General features: G+C 43.9%; 1 protein-coding gene across 1 annotated transcript in view; it reads right to left on the bottom strand.

The window, feature by feature from the left end:
• The window catches only part of arpp21 (cAMP-regulated phosphoprotein, 21), a 323,923-nt gene that overhangs the window by 57,951 nt on the left and 244,061 nt on the right, over nt 1-21,911 (bottom strand). The window contains exons 13-17 of the mRNA XM_059984261.1: nt 15,858-15,917; nt 15,549-15,766; nt 11,103-11,330; nt 8,726-8,883; nt 1,688-1,792 (exon numbers count right to left, since the gene is read on the bottom strand). Of these exons, the coding sequence (XP_059840244.1) occupies nt 1,688-1,792; nt 8,726-8,883; nt 11,103-11,330; nt 15,549-15,766; nt 15,858-15,917 (769 nt within the window). The remainder of the gene's footprint in view (nt 1-1,687; nt 1,793-8,725; nt 8,884-11,102; nt 11,331-15,548; nt 15,767-15,857; nt 15,918-21,911) is intronic.

The raw sequence follows: 21,911 nt of genomic DNA, 5'->3' as shown, positions 1-21,911 counted from the left end.
TCTCATTTGCAATAACCTCCTCTCACCTTAAGTGCATGCATTCTAATATCAGACATTTCAAACCTAGGCAAAAAGGTACCATCTGTCTCATTTATCAATGCCTCTCATAATCTTACAAACCTCTATTAGATCCTCTCTCAGCCTCCGCCACTCCAGAGAAACAAGCCAGGTTTGTCCAACCTCTCGTTATAGCACATGTCCTCTAATTCAGGCAGCATTGTGGTGAACCTCCTCTGCACACCATCTCCAAAGCAAGCTAGGTCTTGATTGTAACGTTAAACAGACAAGAGGAAGTCAGATAGCCTGTTCCTTCCTCCATTTATTCTTTAAAATTTTGGTGGTTTTTCTTTTATTGAGCATTCAAAAATTCAATAATGTCATTTTCTTGGATAGTTATAAGTTAATTAACCCTTAGAAACAGTTTTCATGTGTGTTTTGAAGGTCTGGTAACATATATCTGTTTAATAATAAGACTTCCAAAACAATGACTGTTCATCTCCATAGATGCTGCCTGACCTCCTGAATTTCTCCAGGGTCTTCTATTTGCTCCTCTGGTTTTCCAGCACCTGCAGAATCTCTTGGCCAAGACTTTCAATTTTTTTTTTCACTTACAATATATTATTTATCAATATGAAAATTCATCAGTGTAAATCAACTTGCTTCTGTCTACAACACACAAAATCCTGGAGGAAGTCCGCAGACCAGGCAGCATTTATGGAAAAGAGTACAGTTGACATTTTGACCCAAGACCCTTCAGTAGGTCCTGCCGAAGGGTTTCAGCCTGAAACGTCAACTGTTTACTCTTTTCCATAGATGCTGCCTGGCTTGCTGAGTTCCTCCAGCGTTTTGTGTGTGTTGCTCTGGATTTCCAGCATCTGCAGATTTTCTCTTGTTTGATTCTGTCTATAATTATTATTACTTTTCTGATTTAGTTTTCACACTTTCTCACAAATATTTTGGCAAGTGATATAGATATAATGTCAAACACGAACTATCAACTATGGTTAATATAGTGAAGAGTCAGACTGCATTTGGAGGATTGTGAGCAGATTTGGGCTCCTTATCGAAGAAAAGGCATGCTGGTACTGGAGAGGAATCCAGAAGTGGTTCACGAGAATGACTCCAGGAAAGAAAGAGTTAACGTTTGAGGAGCATTTGATGGCTCTGGGCCTGTACTTACTGGAGTTAAGAAGAATGAGGTGGGGTGGGGGTGGGAGTCTCATTGGAACCTATCGAACATTGGAAAGCTTCGATAGAGAGGATGTGGAGAGGATGTTTCCCAAAATGGAGAGCACAGCCTCAGAGTAGAGGGACATTCATTTAGAACGGAGATGAGGAGGGATTTCTTCATCCAGAGGGTAGTGAATCCGTGAAGTTCATTGCCACGGGAAAATGGGGAGACCAAGTCATTTGGGTATACTTAAAGCAGAGATTGATTAGTCAGGATTTCAAAGGTTAGGGGAGAGTTCAGGAGAACAGGGTTGAGAGGGATAATAAATCAGCCATGTTGGAATGTCAGAGCAGACTCGATGGGCCAAATGGCCTAATTCTGCTTCTGTATCTTTTGGTCTTATGTCTTAATAGTCACCCTGAAAGTGAAGCACATAAACAAACTTATTACATTTATACACACATTGCAAATATTACAGTTAATACATAGAAACCAGAAATAAACGTTTTGATGTACCACAGGAAACTGCTGCGTGGGCGAAACAGGCAGTAGGTGTTGGGAAGGATAAGAAGCGGCTGGATACTGTCCCGTCTGAGAAGAAGACTGCATTGTTTGCACAGGCTGAGAAAAGAATTAATTACCAATATCAGTTATTGAAGCTACACTGCAGAGATCTACAGAGCACTGAAATTTGACATGCAAGGAACGAAAGGGATAATAAATCAGCCATGATGGAATGATGGAGTAGACTTGATGGGTCAAAAGCCCTAACTCTGCTTCCTTGTCTTATGGTCCAAATCAAACAACCACTAAGATACCGGCAGTTTTCTGTGTTTGCTATATATTTCAATGGAGACATAAATCATCAATAGTTTGGCATCACGGTCACAGAAGATAAACATAAACATAAGCAGAGCCATAAACAGAGCTATTGGCACATTGGCCTTCATAAATCAAACTATAGACAACTGGAGATGGAATGTTATCTTGAAGTTTGCATTAGGAGTTGTTGAAGCAATTTGGAGTATTGTGTTCAGTTCTGGTCACCTACCTAGAGGAAAGATATCAATAAAATTGAAAGATTGAAATTATAGGAAAGGTTGAATAGGTTAGGACTTTATTCCCTGGAGCATAGGAGAATGTGGTGAGATTTGATAGAGGTATAGAAAATTATGAGGGGTATAGATAGGTTAAATGCTTACAGGTTTTTTCCACTGAGTTTGGGTGAACTGAGGCTAGAGCTAGAGGTCATGGGTTGAGGGTGACAGGTGAAATGCTTAAGGAGAACATGAGGTGGAATTTCTTTTCTCAGGGTAGGGCGAGAGTGTGAAATGGGTAAGTGGTGAATGCGGGTTTGATTTTAATATTTATGTGGAAATTGGATAGGAAAATGGATGGGAGGGTTATGTTTAAGGTGTAAATAGTCTTACAAATTCATTCTCTTATGACATAAAAAGAGCTATTCAGTAAAACATTGGGTGGGCCACATTTGGGATATCTTTTTATTCACTTCCATAGATGCTGCCTGGCCTGCTGAGTCCCTCCAGCAGTTTGTGTGTGTTGCTTGGATTTCCAGCATCTGCAGATCTCTCGGGTTTGAATATTGTGTTTAGTCTAGTTACCTCATTATAGGAAATATTCAAAGCCTTTGGAGACGGTGCACAAGAGGTCCACTAGGAGGTTGCCTGCATTAGATGTATGAGAAGATGTTGCACAAACTAGGGCTGCTTTCTTTGAGCGTTAGGGACTGAGGGGAGACCTGATAGAGGTTTCTAAAATGACAAGAGGCCTAGATAGCAAAGGCAGTCAGAATCTTTTCTCCAGGGTAGAAACATCAAACACCAGATGATATGCTTTTAAAGTTACAGAAGGGAAGTTTAAAGTGATGTGAGGTCCTATTTATTTTCTATTCAAAGAGCGGTAGGTGCCTGGAATAAGTTAGACCATCAGACCATACCATATAGGAATAGAAATAGGCCATTTGGCCCATCAAGTCTGCCCCACCATTTCATCATGGCTGATCCATTTCCCTCTCAGCCCCAATCTCCTGCCTTCTCTCCATATCCCTTCATGCCTTGACCAATCAAGAATCTATCAATCTCTGCCTTAAATATACCCAATGACTTGGCCTCCACAGCCACCTGTGCTAACGAATTTCACACATTCACCACTCTCTAACTAAAGATATTCCTCCTCATCTCTGTTCTAAAAGGATGTCCCTATATTCTGAGGCTATGTCCTCTGGTCCTAGAGTTCCCCACCATAGGAAACAGCCTCTCCATACCCACTCTATCTGTGTCCTCTGGTCCTAGACATCCCCATCATAGGAAACAGCCTCTCCACATCCACTCTATCTGTGTCCTTTGGTCCTAGACTTCCCCACCATAGGAAACAGCCTCTCCACACCCACTCTATCTGTGTCCTCTGGTCCTAGACTTCCCCACCATAGGAAACAGCCTCTCCACATCCACTCTATCTGTGTCCTCTGGTCCTAGACTTCCCCACCATAGGAAACAGCCTCTCCATACCCACTCTATCTGTGGTCCTGGACTTCCCAACCATAGGAAACAGCCTCTCCACACCCACTCTATCTGTGTCCTCTGGTCCTAGACTTCCCCACCATAGGAAACAGCCTCTCCACATCCACTCTATCTGTGTCCTCTGGTCCTAGACTTCCCCACCATAGGAAACAGCCTCTCCACACCCACTCTATCTGTGTCCTCTGGTCCTAGACTTCCCCACCATGGGAAACAGCCTCTCCACACCCACTCTATCTCTGTCCTCTGGTCCTAGACTTCCCCACCATAGGAAACAGCCTCTCCACACCCACTCTATCTGTGTCCTCTGGTCCTAGACTTCCCCACCATGGGAAACAGCCTCTCCACACCCACTCTATCTCTGTCCTCTGGTCCTAGACTTCCCCACCATAGGAAACAGCCTCTCCACACCCACTCTATCTGTGTCCTCTGGTCCTAGGCTTCCCCACCATAGGAAACAGCCTCTCCACATCCACTCTATCTGTGTCCTCTGGTCCTAGACTCCCCCACTATAGGAAACATCCTCTCCACATCCACTCAATCTGTGTCCTCTGGTCCTAGACTTCCCCACCATGTGAAACAGCCTCTCCACATCCACTCTATCTGTGTCCTCTGGTCCTAGACTTCTCCACCATAGGAAACAGCCTCTCCACATCCACTCTATCTGTGTCCTCTGGTCCTAGACTTCTCCACCATAGGAAACAGCCTCTCCACATCCACTCAATCTGTGTCCTCTGGTCCTAGACTTCCCCACCATAGGAAACAGCCTCTCTACATCCACTCTATCTGTGTCCTCTGGTCCTAGACTTCCCCACCATAGGAAACAGCCTCTCCATACCCACTCTATCTGTGTCCTCTGGTCCTGGACTTCCCCACCATAGGAAACAGCCTCTCCATACCCACTCTATCTGTGTCCTCTGGTCCTAGACTTCCCCACCATAGGAAACAGCCTCTCCACATCCACTCTATCTGTGTCCTCTGGTCCTAGACTTCCCCACAATAGGAAAAAGCCTCTCCACATCCACTCTATCAAGGTTTTTCAACATTTGATAGGTTTCAGTGAGATCACCCCTCATTCTACTGAATTCCTGAGTACAGGCTCAGAGACGTCAGTGACTCCTCATATAAGAAGCCTTTCAGTCCCGGAATCATTTTCATGAACCTCCTTTGAACCCTTTTCATGTAAGCACATCCTTTCTTAGATAAGGCGCCCAAAACTGCTCACAATACTCCAAATGCAGCTTCACCAGGGCCTTATAAAGAGTCACCATGGGTCATAGTGGAAGCAGGCAGTTTACTGTTTTAGGTATACATGAATATGAAGGGACTGGAGGGATATCAATGATACACAGGAGAAAGTCTTTTATTGAAGACTGACATTAACTGGCACAACGTCATGGGCCAGATGGTGCACACTGTTCTATTTTCATTGTCCATTCAAACAGCCGAGGTTACACCAGCTCTGAGGACGCAGAACAAAGACCAGCCCATGATGTTGCGTCATCTTTTTAATCTACTCCAATATCAAGCTAACCCTCCCCTCTAACATAACTTTCCATTTTTCTAATATCCATCTGCCTATCTAAGAGTTTCTTAATTTTCCCCAATGTATCTGATGTCAAAGGCTTGTGTTAAGAAGAGATTTGAGGTACTGAGTGCCACCATCAGCAATCAAGAAACAGCCTTCCCCAACGCCTTTCAAATCATTGACTTCAGTCAAGCTTGTTTGGAGAAATCTCTGCCCAGTTATCATCAACATATCACTTGCAGCATGAGGGATCCCAACAACCTCGGTCACTGTTCTACTACAATTTGGAATGCCTATCGATCCTTGCATAGACTGCGTTTTGGGAAATCTGATTACTTGTCTGTCTTCCTTCTACCTGCATACAGTCAGAAGCTAAAGAGTGAGACTCCAGAGATAAGGACAACAAAGGGGTGGTTGCTGGAGGCAGAGAAGTGGCTATGGGATTGCTTCGAGTTGGTGGACTGGGCCATGTTCAAGGACTAATCAGAGGATCTGAATGAATACACTACAGTTGTTTTGGACTTTATAAAAATGGTTGCAGACAAGTGTGCTCCCACAAAATCATTCCAAGTCTTTCCCAACCAGAAGCCCTAGGTGAACCATGAGGTCTGCAATCTGCTAAGGGTTAGAATAGTGGCATTCAGGTTTGGCAACGAAGCAAAATGCAAGAGGTCCAGGTACAATCTCTGGAAAGCCATCTGACGGGTGAAGTGATAATTCTGGACCACACTTGAATCACTGAAGGATGTTCAGCAGCTGTGGCAGGGCTTGAATGCTATCACCTCCTACAGAGTGAAACCCAGCAGCATAGGTGACAACAATATTTCACTCCCAGGCCAGCTCAATGCCTTTTATGTTCACCTTGACCATCAAAACATTGAGGTACCTTCACGAACTCCCACAGCTTCTGAAGACTCTGTGATTTCAGTCTCTGAGGCAAACATGAGGGCTGCCTTCAGCAGGGTGAATCTATGGAAAGCACCTCGCCCAGACGGGGTACCTGGCTGAGTACGAAAGACCTGTGCTGATCAACTGGCTGGAGTGTCCACTGATAGTTTTAGCCTCTTGCTTTGGCAGTCTGTGGTACTCACCCGCTTTAAGCAGGCTTCAGTTATACAGGTGCCCAAGAAGAGTGTGGTAACCTGCCTCAGTGACTATCATCCACTGTGATGAAGTGCTTTGAGAGGCTGGTGCTGAAACATTTCAACTCCTGCCTGAGAAGTAACTTGGATCCACTTCTACTATCACAACAGGTCCACAGCGGATGCAATTTCATTGGCTCTTCACTCAACCCTGGAACATCTGGACAGCAAAGGTGCATACATCAGGATGCTCTTCATCAACTATAGCTTGGTATTCAGTATTATTATCCCTTATAATTAATCAATAAGCTTCCAGATCTTGGCTTCAATACCTCCTTGTGCAATTGGATCCTCAATTTCCTCATTTGCAGACTCTAGTCAGTTCAGATCGGCAACAACATCTCCTCCAAATCTCCATCAGCACAGGTGCGCCACACAGCTATAAGCTTAGCCCCCTGGTCTACTCACTTTATAGTTTTGAATGTGAAGCAAAGCTCAGCTCCAATGCCATATTTAAGTTTGCTGACCGTACCACTGTCATAGGCCGAATCAAAGGTGGTGACAAATCACCATATAGGAAGGAGATTGAAAATCTAGCAGAATGGTGCCACAACAACCTCTCACTCAATGTCAACAAGACCAAGGAGATGACTATTGACTTCAGGAGGAGAAAATCAGGGATCCACGAGCCAGTCTTCATTGGAGGACCAGAAATGGAGAGGGTCAGCAACTTTAAATTCCTTGTGCTATCATTTCAGAGGAATGAGCTGCTACTGGAAGCGGTGGAAACGGGTTTTATTACAGCCTTTAAAAGTAGTTTGGATAAGTGTGAGAGGGTGTGAAGGGTAGCATAAGAGTTCAGCATGGAGTTAATGGGCTGAAGTGTCTATTTCTTTGTTGTAGGGTCCTATGACCGTACTACAGAGGTTCCTAGCCTGGGGTCCACAGACCCCTTGCTTAATGGTATTGGGCCATGTCATAAAAAATGTTGGGAACCCCTGCTATATAGAATCCCATGACGTACTCTAGAAATTGAAAGTGCTCTCCATCACAATATTACTCTGCGTGTGAAGATCCTGACAAAAGACTCTCGCAAATTTCTACAGATATTCTGTGGAGAGCATTCTAACTGGTTGCACCAACTGGTATGGTGGGGCAAGTGCTCAGGATCATAAAAAGGGACAGGAAGTTACATGCTCAGCCAGCTCCATCATGGACATTTGCCTCCCCAGCATCCAGAACATCCTCAAATAGTGATCCCTCAAAAAGATGGCTTCCATCGTTAAGTTCAAAGTACTTTTATTATCAAAGTATCCATACATTAAACAACCTTGAGCTCTCCTTTCCTTACAGGCAGCCACAAAACAAGAAATCCAAAAGAACACATCAAAAAAGAAGACCGCCATACACCTTACATGCAGAGAAGGAAAAAAAAAAACAAATCGTGCAAAGAATAAAAGTAGGCAAATAGCGTTTAGAACAAAGTGAGTCCTTGGACACAAAGCTGAAGCAGGCCACAGCCTCAGCTGCGGTGCAGAGAGGAGTAAACATTGTGACGGGCCTTGAATCTGCCTCCTTCCACTCTGACATTGCTCCGCTCCACTCGCCCCGACCTTGCCTCGACCTCGCCTTGACTTCACCTCGCACCCGCACCCTTCGACCCTCGATTCAGCCTTGCCTCCACTTGCCTCTTCATTGTTTGCAGTGATTGTTTACCATAATTATTTTACTGAAAATGTGTTATTAATAAAGCATTTAGTTGTATTCCTGGTTTTGTTAATGGCTGGCAAGTAGTTGCTTGCCTTCAGAAGCAGCCCATCGCTCAGGGCAAGGAGGGGGTACAGGAGCCTGAAGACACAACTCAATGTTTCAGGAACAACTTCTTCCCCTCCGCCATCAGGGAGGAGGTACAGGAGCCTGAAGACACAACTCAATGTTTCAGGAACAACTTCTTCCCCTCTGCCATCAGGGAGGAGGTACAGGAGCCTGAAGACACAACTCAATGTTTCAGGAACAACTTCTTTCCCTCCGCCATCAGGGAGGAGGTACAGGAGCCTGAAGACACAACTCAATGTTTCAGGAACAGCTTCTTCCCCTCCGCCATCAGATTTCTGAATGGACAATGAACCCATGTGCACTATTTCTCTCTTGTTTTCTTTATTTGTTCTCTTTTTGCTGTACGTATTTTATATATATTCCCCTCAGAACTAATCAATAATGATCAATAAGGTTCAAAACCTTATATATATATTTTTATATGGTAATATATAGTTCTTGAATTATGTATTACAACGTACTTCTGCCACAATGCAACATATTTCATGACATATGCCAGTAATGGTAAGCCTGGTTCTGATTCTGAACAGGGAATAAGACACATTTTGTCAACGGAACAGGTATGGCTCACCTGTGGAACTAGGTGACTGGGTATCTGCTGCTGCTGAGGCTGGGTCTGTGGATTGGGCTGTTGCTGAGCCTGCCCAGGAAGCTGGCCTCGAACTGACTGTGGGAGAGTGGGAGGGTTGTAAATAGCCGGCGTCCCGTCAGGATTCACAAAGGGTTGGCCTGTAATACACACAATGAATACACCAAATAGAACTGCAGTAATTTAAATATTTAAACACATAAATCTGCTTGAGCTTAAATGTCTTCCTCTGTCAGTCTCTTAAATTTAAACAATCTTTCTCAAAAGATGAAATTTTTTTTGAACTGTGGAATTCAATACCTAAAACTATACTGGATGCAGACTCAGTTGACACTTTTAAATGCCAACTCAAAAAAAACTATTTATTTATTCTTGTTTTTATTTTGTCTTTTATTTTTTCAGGTTTGACTATCCCGTTGTAAAGCACTTTGGCCTACATTGTCTGTATGAAAAGTCCTCTATAAATAAGTTATTATTATAATTGTGAGGCAGAGTGGAGATGGAGCCTGAGCCCAAGAGCACGGAAAGACGTGAGGTTTGGACATTTTAAGCACTGAGCCAGATTGGGGGGACGGGGTATCGGGTCCAGAGATGGGCGTCGCACTGATGTTCCGCTTGCTGCTCGATGATGCTCAACTCTGCACTGAACTGAGGAAGTGGCCTGCAATTATCTCACTTTTGTGAACCTCAGCTCGGAATGCCACTTGCTAACTTTTATTGTTTGCACAGCTTGCTTTTTTCTCTCTGCACAGCGGGCGTTTGACAGCCTTTTTAATGGGTTCTGTCGGATTTCTTTGTCTTGTGAGGAGACAAATCTCAAGACTGTATAAAGTATACATACTTTGATAATAAATGTTTTGAACTTTGAACTTTATTTTAATTATTATAAAAGTTCAGATTTGTTACGCAAGTCCATCACCCTTGAACTCCTGGCATAGAACTGCATCTGAAGTGAAGAAAAGGCATAGATTCTATTCTAGAGTTTAAGGATCAACACACACCCCAAGACTATAAGACCATAAGACATAGGAGCAGAAATAGGCTATTCGGCCCATTGAGTCTGTCCTCCATTCCATCATGGCTGATTTACTGTATTCTATATCCATCCATTAATCTATAACTTATTTTATAATTTTTTTAATTCTTTGTCAAAGTTCAAAGTAAATTTATTATCAAAGTACATATACATCACCATATACGTACAACCCTGAGATTCATTTTCTTGTGGGCATACTCAGTAAACCTATAGTATAATAACCATAACAGAATCAGCATGGGTGTTCAACCTGTATGCAGAAGATAACAAGCTGTACAAACACAAAAAATAGAAATAATAATAATAATAATAGATTATTATTATTATTATTATTATTATTATTATTATTATTGAGAACATGAGCTGAATAGTCCTTGAAAATAAAGTGGTTATCCCCTCTGGATCAAGAACTTGATGGTTGAGGGGTAGTAACTGTTCTTGAACCTGATGGTGTTGGGCTCTGAGGATCTTGGACCTTCTTCCTGATGGCAGCAGTGAGAAGAGAGCATGACCTGGGTGGTGAGGATCTCTGATGATAGATACTGCTTTCCTGTGACAGCGTTTCATGTAGGTGTGCTGAAAGGTGGGGAGGGCTTTACCCGCGATTGTTGAATCTTGTTTTTTAGCTAATTGCACCAACACAGCACAGCAATTTCCTAATGAGTATATAGTGAATAAAGTTGATCCTTGATTGTTGATTTATTGTCCCTTTCAAACCCCTTCTCTTGTTTTCTCCCATGACCTTTGATGCCCCTACTAATGACAAACTTATCAACCTCTGCTTTAAATACACCCAATGACTTGGCCTCAACAGCCACCTGTGGCAATGATTTCTAGAGATTCACCTCCATCTGGTTAAAGAATGTCCTCCTCATCTCCGTTCTACAGAGACATATCTGCATTAATGGAAAGCTTGTCAGATAAAAGGCTGAAGGCTAGTCCTTGCAGTCTTGTGAAAGAAGTTCAGTGGTAGAAGAGATAAAGTTAAGGATTAGTTTTATTTGTCACTTGTACATCGGAACTTACAGTGAAATGAGATCAACACAATCTGAGGAAGTGGTGGGGGCATCCAGCAAGAGCTGCCATGCTTCCAACATCAACATAGCATGCCCACAACTTACTAACCCTAACCCTCAACCTTCTTTGGAACAGCCAGAGGACACCCACGTGGTTACAGGGAGAATGTACAAATTCCTTACAGACAGCGGCAGGGATTGAACCCTGATCAGTCATCACCGGCGATATGAAGCGTGGTGCTATCCGCCACACTTCTGATTACGTTGATATTTATTTGCATTGAGGTGTGGTAGCAATCACACTAACCTGTGTGTGGGTTTAACAGCAGGCTGCCAGGTGGTATTCCAGTGGCTTCCAGAGGAAGGAGGATGTAGCTTGTGTTGGGGGATGCCACCTGTCCACCCATTCCACCATCTGGGTAGGAGATGGACCCGGTGGAGCTGACTGACACCGGGATAACATTTGCACTGTGCAATGGCTGATGGCTCCTCGACAGAGAACCTGACGAGCCAGCACTACTGGAAGACTCCGAACCTAAAGAATGCAAAATACTGTTTAAACTTTGCAAGAACATGCTACGTTTAATGACTCACTTTCTAACAGAGCAAAGGATTTTCTTAAAACAGTGACAGAGCCTTGCCTTCTTTTGTTAATGTGACAACAGAGATTAAAACTGTCAGGCCTTCTCCAATCAAAATGTTTGGCAATGAAAACAATTCTTAACCATGCACTATGTTAACCTAGAACATAGGTTGTTATGGCACACTCCAGACCCTTGGGTCCACAATGTCATGTTGACATTTTAACTTACTCTAAGATGAATCTAACTCTTCATTTCCACATAGCCTTCCATTTTTCTCTCATACACGTGGCCATCTAAATGTATCTGCATCTACCACCATCCCCAGCAGCATGTTAGATGAACCTACTGTACCTCTGTTGTGTCCCCTGTACTTTCCTCAAAATACCTTAAAATTTTGATACTTTGATACTTGTAAGTGTGGAGGAGCAGAGGGATCTGGGGGTACATGCCCACAGATCCCTGAAAGTTGCCTCACAGGTAGATAGGGTAGTTAAGAAAGCTTATGGAGCGTTAGCTTTCATAAGTCGAGGGATAGAGTTTAAGAATCGCGAGGTAATGATGCAGCTCTATAAAATTCTGGTTAGGCTACACTTGGAGTACTGTGTCCAGTTCTGATCGCCTCACTATAGGAAGGATGTGGAAGCATTGGAAAGGGTACAGAGGAGATTTACCAGGATGCTTCCTGGTTTAGAGAGTATGGATTATGATCAGAGATTGAGGGAGCTAGGGCTTTATTCTCTGGAGAGAAGGAGGATGAGAGGAGACATGACAGAGGTATACAAGATATTAAGAGGAATAGACAGAGTGGACAACCCGCACCTCTTCCCCAGGGCACCACTGCTCAGTACAAGAGGACATGGCTTTAAGGTAAGGGGAGGGAAGTTCAAGGGGGATATTAGAGGAAGGCTTTTCACTCAGAGAGTGGTTGGTGCATGGAATGCACTGCCTGAGCCTGTGGTGGAGGCAGATACACTAGTGAAATTTAAGAGACTACTAGACAGGTATATGGAGGAATTTAAGGTGGGGGGGGGGGTATATGGGAGGCAGGGTTTAAGGGTCGGCACAACATTGTGGGCTGAAGGGCCTGTACTGTGCTGTACTATTCTATGTTCTATTTTCTATAACGAGGTGACCAGAACAGAACACAATATTCCAAGTGTGGTCTAACCGGAGTTTTACAGAGCTGCAACATTACCTCACAGCTCCTGAACTCAATCCCCTAATTAATGAAGGCAAAAACACCCTATGCCTTCTTAACCACCCTATTAACTTGTGTGGCAAAAGAATTTGTTATTTTCTACCCAATTCATTATATGAAAGATGCGGAAGCTTTAGAGAGGGTGGAGAGGAAATTTACCAGGATATTGCCAGGATAACAGAGCATGTTCTCTGAGATTAAAGTTTCAGCTCTACAAATGCGGAGATCTATAAAAACTCTACAACCGAGAGTACATGATGCTAAGAGGCATAGATCAGGTGGATAGCCAGAGATGTTGTTCAGGGTGGAAATGGCTAACATCAGAAGTAAAAGAGAGGCGAGAGTGGATATCCGACCACTGGAAAATGATGCAGGAGAGATAGTAAAGGGGGACAAAGAAATGGCAGATGATCTCATAAGTATTTTGAGTCAGACTTCTTCGTGGAAGACACCACCCACATGCTAGATATTCAAGCATGTCAGGTGTCAGAAATAAGTGTAGTTAGTTCTAGGGAAAAGGTACTGGTGAAGAAGAAAGATCTGAAGGTAGATAAGTCACCTGTACCAGATGGACTACAACCAGGGTTCTGAAAGAGGTAGCTGAAGAGATTGTGGCCGTGCTAAAAGTGATCTTTCAAGAATCACTAGATCCTTGAATGGTTCTAGTTGAGTAGAATATTGTTAGAGTCACTCCACTATTTAAGGAGGCATAAGACAGGAAATTATAGGCCAGTTAGCCAGACTTCAGTGGATGGAATGATGTTGGAATCTATTATTGAGGATGAGGTTTCTGGGTACTGTACCTGGAGGTAGATGATAAAATAGGCAAAGAGTGAAAATAAAGGGGGATTTTTTGGTTGGCTGCCGGTGACCAGTAGGGTTCCATAGGTGTTGATGTAGGGACTGCTTCTTTTCAAAATACATGTCAATGGTTTGGATAATGGAATAGATGGCTTTGTGGCCAAATCTGTGGATGATACAAAGACTGGTGGAGGGGCAGGTAGTGTTGAGGAAACAGAAGGGCTGCAGAAGAACTTAGAAAGATTAGGAGAATGGCCAAAGAAGAATGAATAGAAGATAGTGTAGGAAGGAGCATGGTCATGCACTTTGGTAGAAGAAATAAAGGCATAGACTACTTTCTAAACAGGGAATTTTTTCAAAAATCTGAGGTGCAAGGGGACTTGGGAATCCATGTGCAGGATTCCCTTAATTAACTTGCATGTTGAGTCAGTGGTTAGGAACACAAAAGTAATTTTAACGTGCATTTGAAGAAGTCTGGAATATCAAAGCAAGAATGTAATGTTGAGGTTTTCTAAGACATTGGTGAGGCCCTACTTGGAATATTGTGAGCAATTTGGGTACTTTATCTAAGAAAGGGTGTGTTGGCATAGGAGACAATACAGAGGAGTTTCACAAGTTTGAGCCTGAGAATGAAAGGGTTAACATATGAGAAGCGTTTGATGGTTCTGGGTCTGTACTCACTGAAGTTCAGAAGAATGAGGGACGGATCTCACTTAGATCAATCAACCATTAATATTCCTAGATGGTGTGGACATGGAGAGAATGTTTCCAATAGTGGAGCAGTCTAGGACCAGTGGTCAGCCTCAGAATAGAAGGACATCCATTTAGAACAGAGATGAGGAGGACTTTCTTTAGCCAGATGGTGTTGAATCTGTGGAATCCATTGCCACAGACACAGTAGAGGTCAAGTCATGGGTATACTTGAAGTGGAGGTTGACAGTTGCATGATTAGTAAGGGCATCAACGATTATGGGCAGAAGGCAGGAGAATGAGATTGAGAGAGGCAATAAATCAGCCATGATAGAAAGCTGGAACAGACTTAATGGGCTGAATGGCCTAATTCTGCTCTGATGCTTTATGGTCTTATGGTCTAATTCTTCCTGTCACACACCTTGCATCTGTGCTCACTAAAAAGGCAGAGAGGATCAAATCTGTAAGTTGACAAAGAAAACTATACCTTTGTTACAATTGCTAAGCAGCATGATTCAGAAACATGATTGATTGCCTATTCCCATTCCAACATGTCAATCCACGGCCTCCTCTACTTCCAACTCATATTCTGTCTGGATAGCCTCCAACCTGATGGCATGAACATCAATTTCTCTAACATGGTAATTTCAATCCTCCCCCTCTCTTTTTTTTCTATTCCTTATTCTGTTTTCCCTCCCACCCCTTTTCCTTTCCTCACCTGCCCATCACCCCCCAACCGATGCCCCAACTCCTTCCCTTTCTCCCATGGTCTACTCTCCTCTCCTGTCAGCTTCCTTCTTCTTCAGCCCTTTATCTTTTCCACCTATTCCCTTCCTAGCTTCCTTCTTCACACCCCCTCTACCAGCCACCCATCTTCCCCCTCACCTGGTCTACCTATCACCTGCCCGTTTGTACTCCTTCCCCTCCCCACTTTCTTATTCTTGACTCTGCCCCCATCCTGTCCAGCCCCGATGAAGGGTCTCGGCCCAGAATATTGATTGTCTATTCCAATCCTGACCTGCCGAGTTCCTCCAGCATTTTGTCTGTGTATTGACCGGAAACAATTTAAAATTGATAATGCAATTAACCATTTGAACGCAGTTTATTGTCACCTTTGAGACATTCGGGTGGCATGGTAGTGTAGTGATTAGCACAATGCTTTGGAGTATCAGCAACTCGGGTTCAATTCCCACCCCTGCCTATAAGGAGTTTGTATGTTCTCAGTTTTTCTCACAGGTTTCCTCCTGGTGCTCTGGACATACCAATTGGTGGGTTAGTTGGTCATTGTAAACTGCCCCATGGTTAGGCTAGGATTAAAATCAGTGGGCAGTGTCCTTTGAAGGACTGGAAGGGCCTATTCCATGCTGTATCTCAATAAACAAATAATTAATCACTTCAGGCTGTTTGGGCTATTTCCTGTTTGCCATCGTGAAATGCAGTGGAACAAGGCTAACTCCAGAACCTGGTGAATACCAGCTACCTGTTTTAGAGAGTTTGCCCACACTCCTGTTACTGCTTGTGCTGTCACCACGAGTCAGCACCGTTATGCCGCCAATACTTGCTGTCTTTGTTACGGGAGGCTTCAGGTTTCGGTTGGAGCTGTCAGAGTCTGTACTACTCCAGGGTCGCTGGTCAGTCCACTTTGCGTCAGCCTCAGTGCTACTCTGCCGACTGCTGGACGTTTTCCCTGTTCCGTCTCTATCACCCAGCGAGGAAAAGAAACTGCCGTCAATATTAGTGCTGCTTCCAAATTAATAGAAATTTTAATTTAACTCGCCCAATCACAAACCTGAACAGTTGCCTCTTCTTCTGCGTGTCGTTGAATGCGCTGATATCATCCAGAATTCGGCTAGGGAAGACAAAAAGTTTTGCTTCAAACAAAACTTGCTTTGCATTATACAAATATATCTTTCAAGCCAGGCTACATATATTTCTGTACCACGCCACCAATAACATCAGATGGGAGTAGAAAATTTAACGTGAAGGAGAGAGATGATGACAACAGACATACATAGATCAAGTAGACAGCTAGAGGCTTTTTCCCAGGGTCAAAGTGGCTAATATGAGGAGGCATAATTTTAAGGTTCAACGTTCAAAGTAAAACTTATTATGTTTCAAAGTAAATTTATTATCAAAGTACATATATGTCACCATATACTACCCTGAAATTCATTTTCCTGTGGGCATACTCAATAAATCCATAATAGAATAATAACCATAACAGAATCAATGAAAGACTGCACCAGCTTGAGTGTTCAACCAGTGTGCAAAAGACAACAAATTGTGCAAATACAAATGAAAGAAATAATAATAATAAATATCAAGAACATGAGATGAAGAGTCCATGAAAGTGAGTCCATAGGTTGTGGGAACAGTTCAATGATGACGCAAGTAAAGTTATTGCCTTTGATTCAAGAGCCTGATGGTTGAGGAGCATTAGCTATTCCTGAACTAGTGGTGTAGGTCCTGAGGCTCCTGTTCCTTCTTCCTGAAGGCAGCAGCAAGAAGGGAGCATGATCTGGGTGGTGGGCATCCCTATGATAGATGCTGCTTTCCTGTGACAACTCTCTATGTAGATGTGCTCAATAGTGGGGAGGGTTTTACCCATGATGGAATGGGCCGTATCCACTATTTTTGTAGGTTTTCTGACATCCTTCATCCAGTAATAAGGTAGGACTTCTGGTATGATGGTGGTGCATTTGGATGCAGCGGCCTCTCTGGAGTCAACCAACGATTTATTTTTCTTTGTTAAATGTCTTTTTTACAATTGTAAGATGATGCTGGACTCCAAGAACTTCAGGTACTGCAAGTCTATCCAATTAGTGAGCTGCTTGCTGATTGAGGTGCTGGACTGGATGCAGACTGTGTTGCTGCCTGCTGCAGGAAAGAATCAAAGGCATCAGAGTTCGTGCACGAAGGCAGCGTGCGGTGTAACCACGGGTGATTATTTTGGACGTTTCTATTGCAATTGCAGGACCCTGTTGAACAATGATAATGTAAGAAGCCGCAGGCCTGTTTCCCTTGTTTGGTGGAGTGACATACAGTGGGGGAGCCGCGTGGCCTCAGTTGCAGCGAGGACTAGGCCTCAAGCCACGGGCTTGTCTGCTGCTGCAGTCCAGGAGAGGAGACACAAGAGGCAGTATAGTGTGGTGTTTGTGCTCAGTTGGGGCTGGCCTCTCCTGTTGATGTTGCTCTCCAGTATTCAATCAGTGGATTGGCAGGCTGTACTGTGTGCATATGTTTGTAGGTATTGGCTAAATTCATATATGATTGGATGATAATTAAACCTGAACTTGAATTCGAATCTCCCATTCAAGGGAATTGGTGTTTCCATACCAGGCTATGATGCAACCAATCAATATACTCTCTACCACACATCTACAGAAGGATAGATGGAGAAGAGCATAGGGAGGATGTCAGAGGTAAGTACAGAGAGTGATATGTGCGTTGAATGCCTTGGCAGGGGTGATGGTAGAGGCAAGAACATTAGGACATTTAAAAGTCTCATAGGTAGGTGCATGGATGACAGAACAATGGAGGGCTATGTGGGAACTCCGCCATGGATGGCCCCAAGCCTGGCTGCAAAAGGAATAGGGTTGGGCATGGGGCTAGCAACCCCATCCCGTAAAATCCCAGATCTACAGAAACACCAACAGAAGTTCCATAGACCTCATCACTGGGAGAGGAAGGGTACGCCAATAAGACAGGCTGTGTCTGAGGACAACTTGAAAGACAGAAGCAAGCAGAGGACGCTGGCGAGCTCATGTCAGTAGCCTATGCCCCAGAGGAGGTGTTGGTATTAAGTAGGTATGTATGAGGGAAGGGTTATATTGACCATAGAGTAGCTTAAAGGGTCAGCACAATATTGTGGGCCAAAGAGCCTTTCTATGCTGAACCATTCCATGTTCCATATTAAGCAAATAGGTGGGATTAATGATCTGTTAATTTCAATGCAAAGAATATTAAGAGTAAGGCAGATAATCTTTGAACCTGGATTGGTATATTAGAGCCATTACGGAGACTTGGCTGAGGGAGTTATCGGACCAGTAGCTCAACTTTCCAGAATGTTCCTGAATGACTGCAAAAAAAAAAAGACACACTGTACCACCCTGAGATTTATTTTCTTCTGGACACTCATTGTAGAATAAAAAAACACAATATAATCAATTAAAAGCTACACACAAAGACTGACAAACAAGCAATGTGCAAAAGAAGACAAACAGTGCAATAAACTATTGAGTACATGTGTTGTAGGGTCATTGAAATTGAGTCTGTAGGTTGTGGAATCAGTTCAATGTTGAGGTTGAGTGAAGTTATCCATACCGGTTCAGGATCCTGATGGTTGAAGAGTAATAACTGTCCCTGAACCTGGAGGCATGGAACCTAATGCTCATACAATTGTCTGAGCCTGTGGCGGTCATGTTATAGCCTCTGGAGCTCTATCATGGATGGTCACAAGTCCGACTGTGAAAGGAGGAGTACCGGGCATGGATTTAGTAACCCCACTGCGTAAAACCCAGTCCTACAGAAACCAGCAGAAGCTCCAAGGAGCTCATTCCTGGGAGAGGAAAGATCACCAAGAATAATGGGTTACACCTTCGGACAGCTTGAAAGCCTGACCCAGGACAGAGGGCTCTGGCGAGCTGCTATCAACAGCCTGTGCCCCAGTAAGGGTGATAGGTTTAAGAAGAAGAAGAGAGACAGATGATCAGATATGTAGATAGATTATGGAAATCTAAAAGCAACAGGTTTATTGTACTGTGCGACTTTAACTTCCCCAGTATTGACTTGGTGCAGGCTTAGGTGTGGCAGATTTTGTTAGGTGCATCCAAGAAGGAAGATACATATGATACCTTGCATTGGGAAATAAACTTGGGCTAGCGATTGGGATTTCAGTGGGAGACATTTTGAGAATAATGATTATAACTCCATAATTTTTAAGATATTTATGAAGAAGAATAATCTGGACCTGAGGGGAATGTCAATAGATGATAGACAATAGACAGTAGGTGCAGGAGTAGGCTATTCGGCCCTTCTAGCCAGCACCGCCATTCACTGTGATCATGGCTGATCATACACAATCAGTACCCCGTTCCTGCCCTCTCCCCATATCCCTTGACCCCGTTATCTATAAGAGCTCTATCTAACTCTCTCTTGAATGCATCCAGAGACTTGGCCTCCACTGCCTTCTGGGGCAGAGCATTCCACATATCCATCACTCTCTGGGTGGAAAAAGTTTTTCCACATCTCTGTTCTAAATGGCCTGCCCCTTATTCTTAAACTGTGGCCTCTAGTTCTGGACTCACCCATCAGCGGGAACATGCTTCCTGCCTCCAGTGTGTCCAATCCCTTAATAATCTTATATGTTTCAATCAGATTCCCTCTCATTTTTCTAAATTCCAGTGTATACAAGCCCAGTCGCTCCAATCTTTCAACTTATGACAGTCCCGCCATTCTGAGAATTAACCTTGTGAACCTACGCTGCACTCCCTCAATAGCAAGAATGTCCTTCCTCAAATTTGGAGACCAAAACTGCACACAATTCTCCTGGTGGGGTCTCACCAGGGCCCTGTACAGCTGCAGAAGGACCTCTTTACTCCTATACTCAATTCCTCTTGTTATAAAGGCCAGCATGCCATTAGCTTTCTTCACTGCCTGCTGTACCTGCATGCTTGCTTTCATTGACTAATGTTGTCAAATGACAACGTTATTAGGTAGGGAGAAAACATTGGGAGTAACTGTTATTGTGCAAGCCCAGACCTGACTATGTTAGTGCCAGAATGTTGGCAGCACAAGCATGGCAATGCTTGTCGTTTGCCCAGCACAATCCTCACTGATATGACACAAAACGACACGTTTCACTCTATGTTTCCATGTCATCATCTTCATCATTATGTGCCATGTCGTATGATGCAGACAATCACGGTCATCTTTCCATGACCATGATTGTTCTTGGCAAATTTCTCTACAGAAGTGGTTTGCCAGTGCCTTCTTCTGGGCAGTGTCTTTACAAGACAGGTGACCAATACTCTTACCAATACTCTTCAAAGATTGTCTACCTGGCATCAGTGGTCGCATAATCAGGACTTATGATATGTACCAGCTTCTCATACGACCAGACGGGAGACCATGGCTTTATGTGAACCTGATTGGGGGCTAAGCAGGTGCTACACCTCGCCCAAGGGTGACCTACAGTCTAGCAGAGGGAAGTTGTGCTTTACACCTCCTTTGGTAGAGATGTTTCTCCACCCTGACACCCAATATTTCCATGTACATGTGATAAATAAAGCTAATCTGACGTGAGAGTTCTTTAAGCAACATCTATTCCAAATTCAGGACAAGCCTGACTCATGGAGGGTGCTGAGGTAGTGTTTTGACCTGAAACATTGATCATCCCTCATATACTCAGGAGAACTCTCAGCGCAGAGACACCACCGGTGATAAGAGATTTGACTTACAGCAGTCTAGCTCCATGCAAATTCTCCCAAAATGATAATAATAATAAAAAAAATTATCTGATATTTATTAACAAGTGGATCCGACATAGATTTAGATGTTGCTCTCACCTGCATCACCTCCATTTGCCACACTTGTACCCATGTGCCATCCTCCTGCCATCATAACAGGGATGGCATTCACGTTGTCCTTACCTATCAATCTACCAGCCTCTGTATCCTGCACATCATTCTCCATATCTTCCGCCATCTGCAGTGGGATCCTACCACTAAGCACGTTTCCCTCCCCCAACCCTCCGCTTTACAGAGGGGTTCCTCACCACTGATCTTCCTCCCGGCACTTTTCCTGTCTCCCCCCCCCCCTCCATCCACCTTCTCCCTCACCTTGTCTTACTTATCATCGAGTTTATATTCTTTCCCCTTCCCCATCCTCTTACTCTGGCTTCTGCTCCCTTCATTTCCAGTCCTAATGAAGGGTCGGTCCAAGAGATGCTCGAGGTTTCCATCATCTGCAGAATCCCTTGTGTCTGCAGTGCATTTTTCACTAGCTTGGTGGTGAAGTGGACAATGAAGAGGTTATTACAGACTACAACAAGAAGTAGATGAAGGGGGAAATGGACCAAGGAACAGCAAATGGAATTTAAGTCGGACAAGAGTGAGATATTGCATTTTGCTCAGTTAATTAAGGGCAGCATTCACACAGTAAGGGGTAGGGCCCTGGAGAGTGTTGTTTGTATGCATTTATTTATTTAGCTATAAAGCATGTAATAGGGCCTTCTGGCCATTTGAACCACTCTGCCCCAGCAGCCCCGATTTAACCCTAACCTAATCACAGGACTATTTACAATGACCAAACAAACTAGCCAGTGCATCTTTGGACTGTGTGAGGGAACCGAAGCACCCAGGGAAAGCTGATACGTTCCACGTGGAGGACGTACAAGGATTCCTTACAGATGACACCGGAACTGAACTCTGAAACTCTGATGCACTGAGCTGTAATGGCATCACGCTAACCACTGCGCTACCCATAGAATTAAGACCTTGGGGAACAGGTACCTCTCTGAGAGAGGCAACACAGACATACAGGGCACTGTAGAAGGAACATTTCCCTTCATCGCTCAGGGTTGTGAGTTTGGACATCAGCACTCTACCACTGCATGGTACGGAAACTACTCTATGGCGGACAGGAAGGCTCTACAACGGGTAGTCTAAACTGACCAACGCATCACCCGCACCAACCTGCCCACCATCAAAGGCATATGTATTGAAAGGTGCTGGAAAAAAGGCAAGTAACATCATGAAGAGTCCCACCCACCCTGCTTATGGACTGTTTGTCCCACTCCCATCGGGGAGGAGACCAGGACCACCAGACTCAAAAACAGTTACCT

The sequence above is a fragment of the Hypanus sabinus genome, chromosome 1 (assembly GCF_030144855.1).
Source record: "Hypanus sabinus isolate sHypSab1 chromosome 1, sHypSab1.hap1, whole genome shotgun sequence".
Taxonomy (NCBI): Eukaryota; Metazoa; Chordata; class Chondrichthyes; order Myliobatiformes; family Dasyatidae; genus Hypanus; species Hypanus sabinus.
Note: the sequence above shows the minus strand (reverse complement) of the source record. Positions and strands in the feature narration are given on the sequence as shown.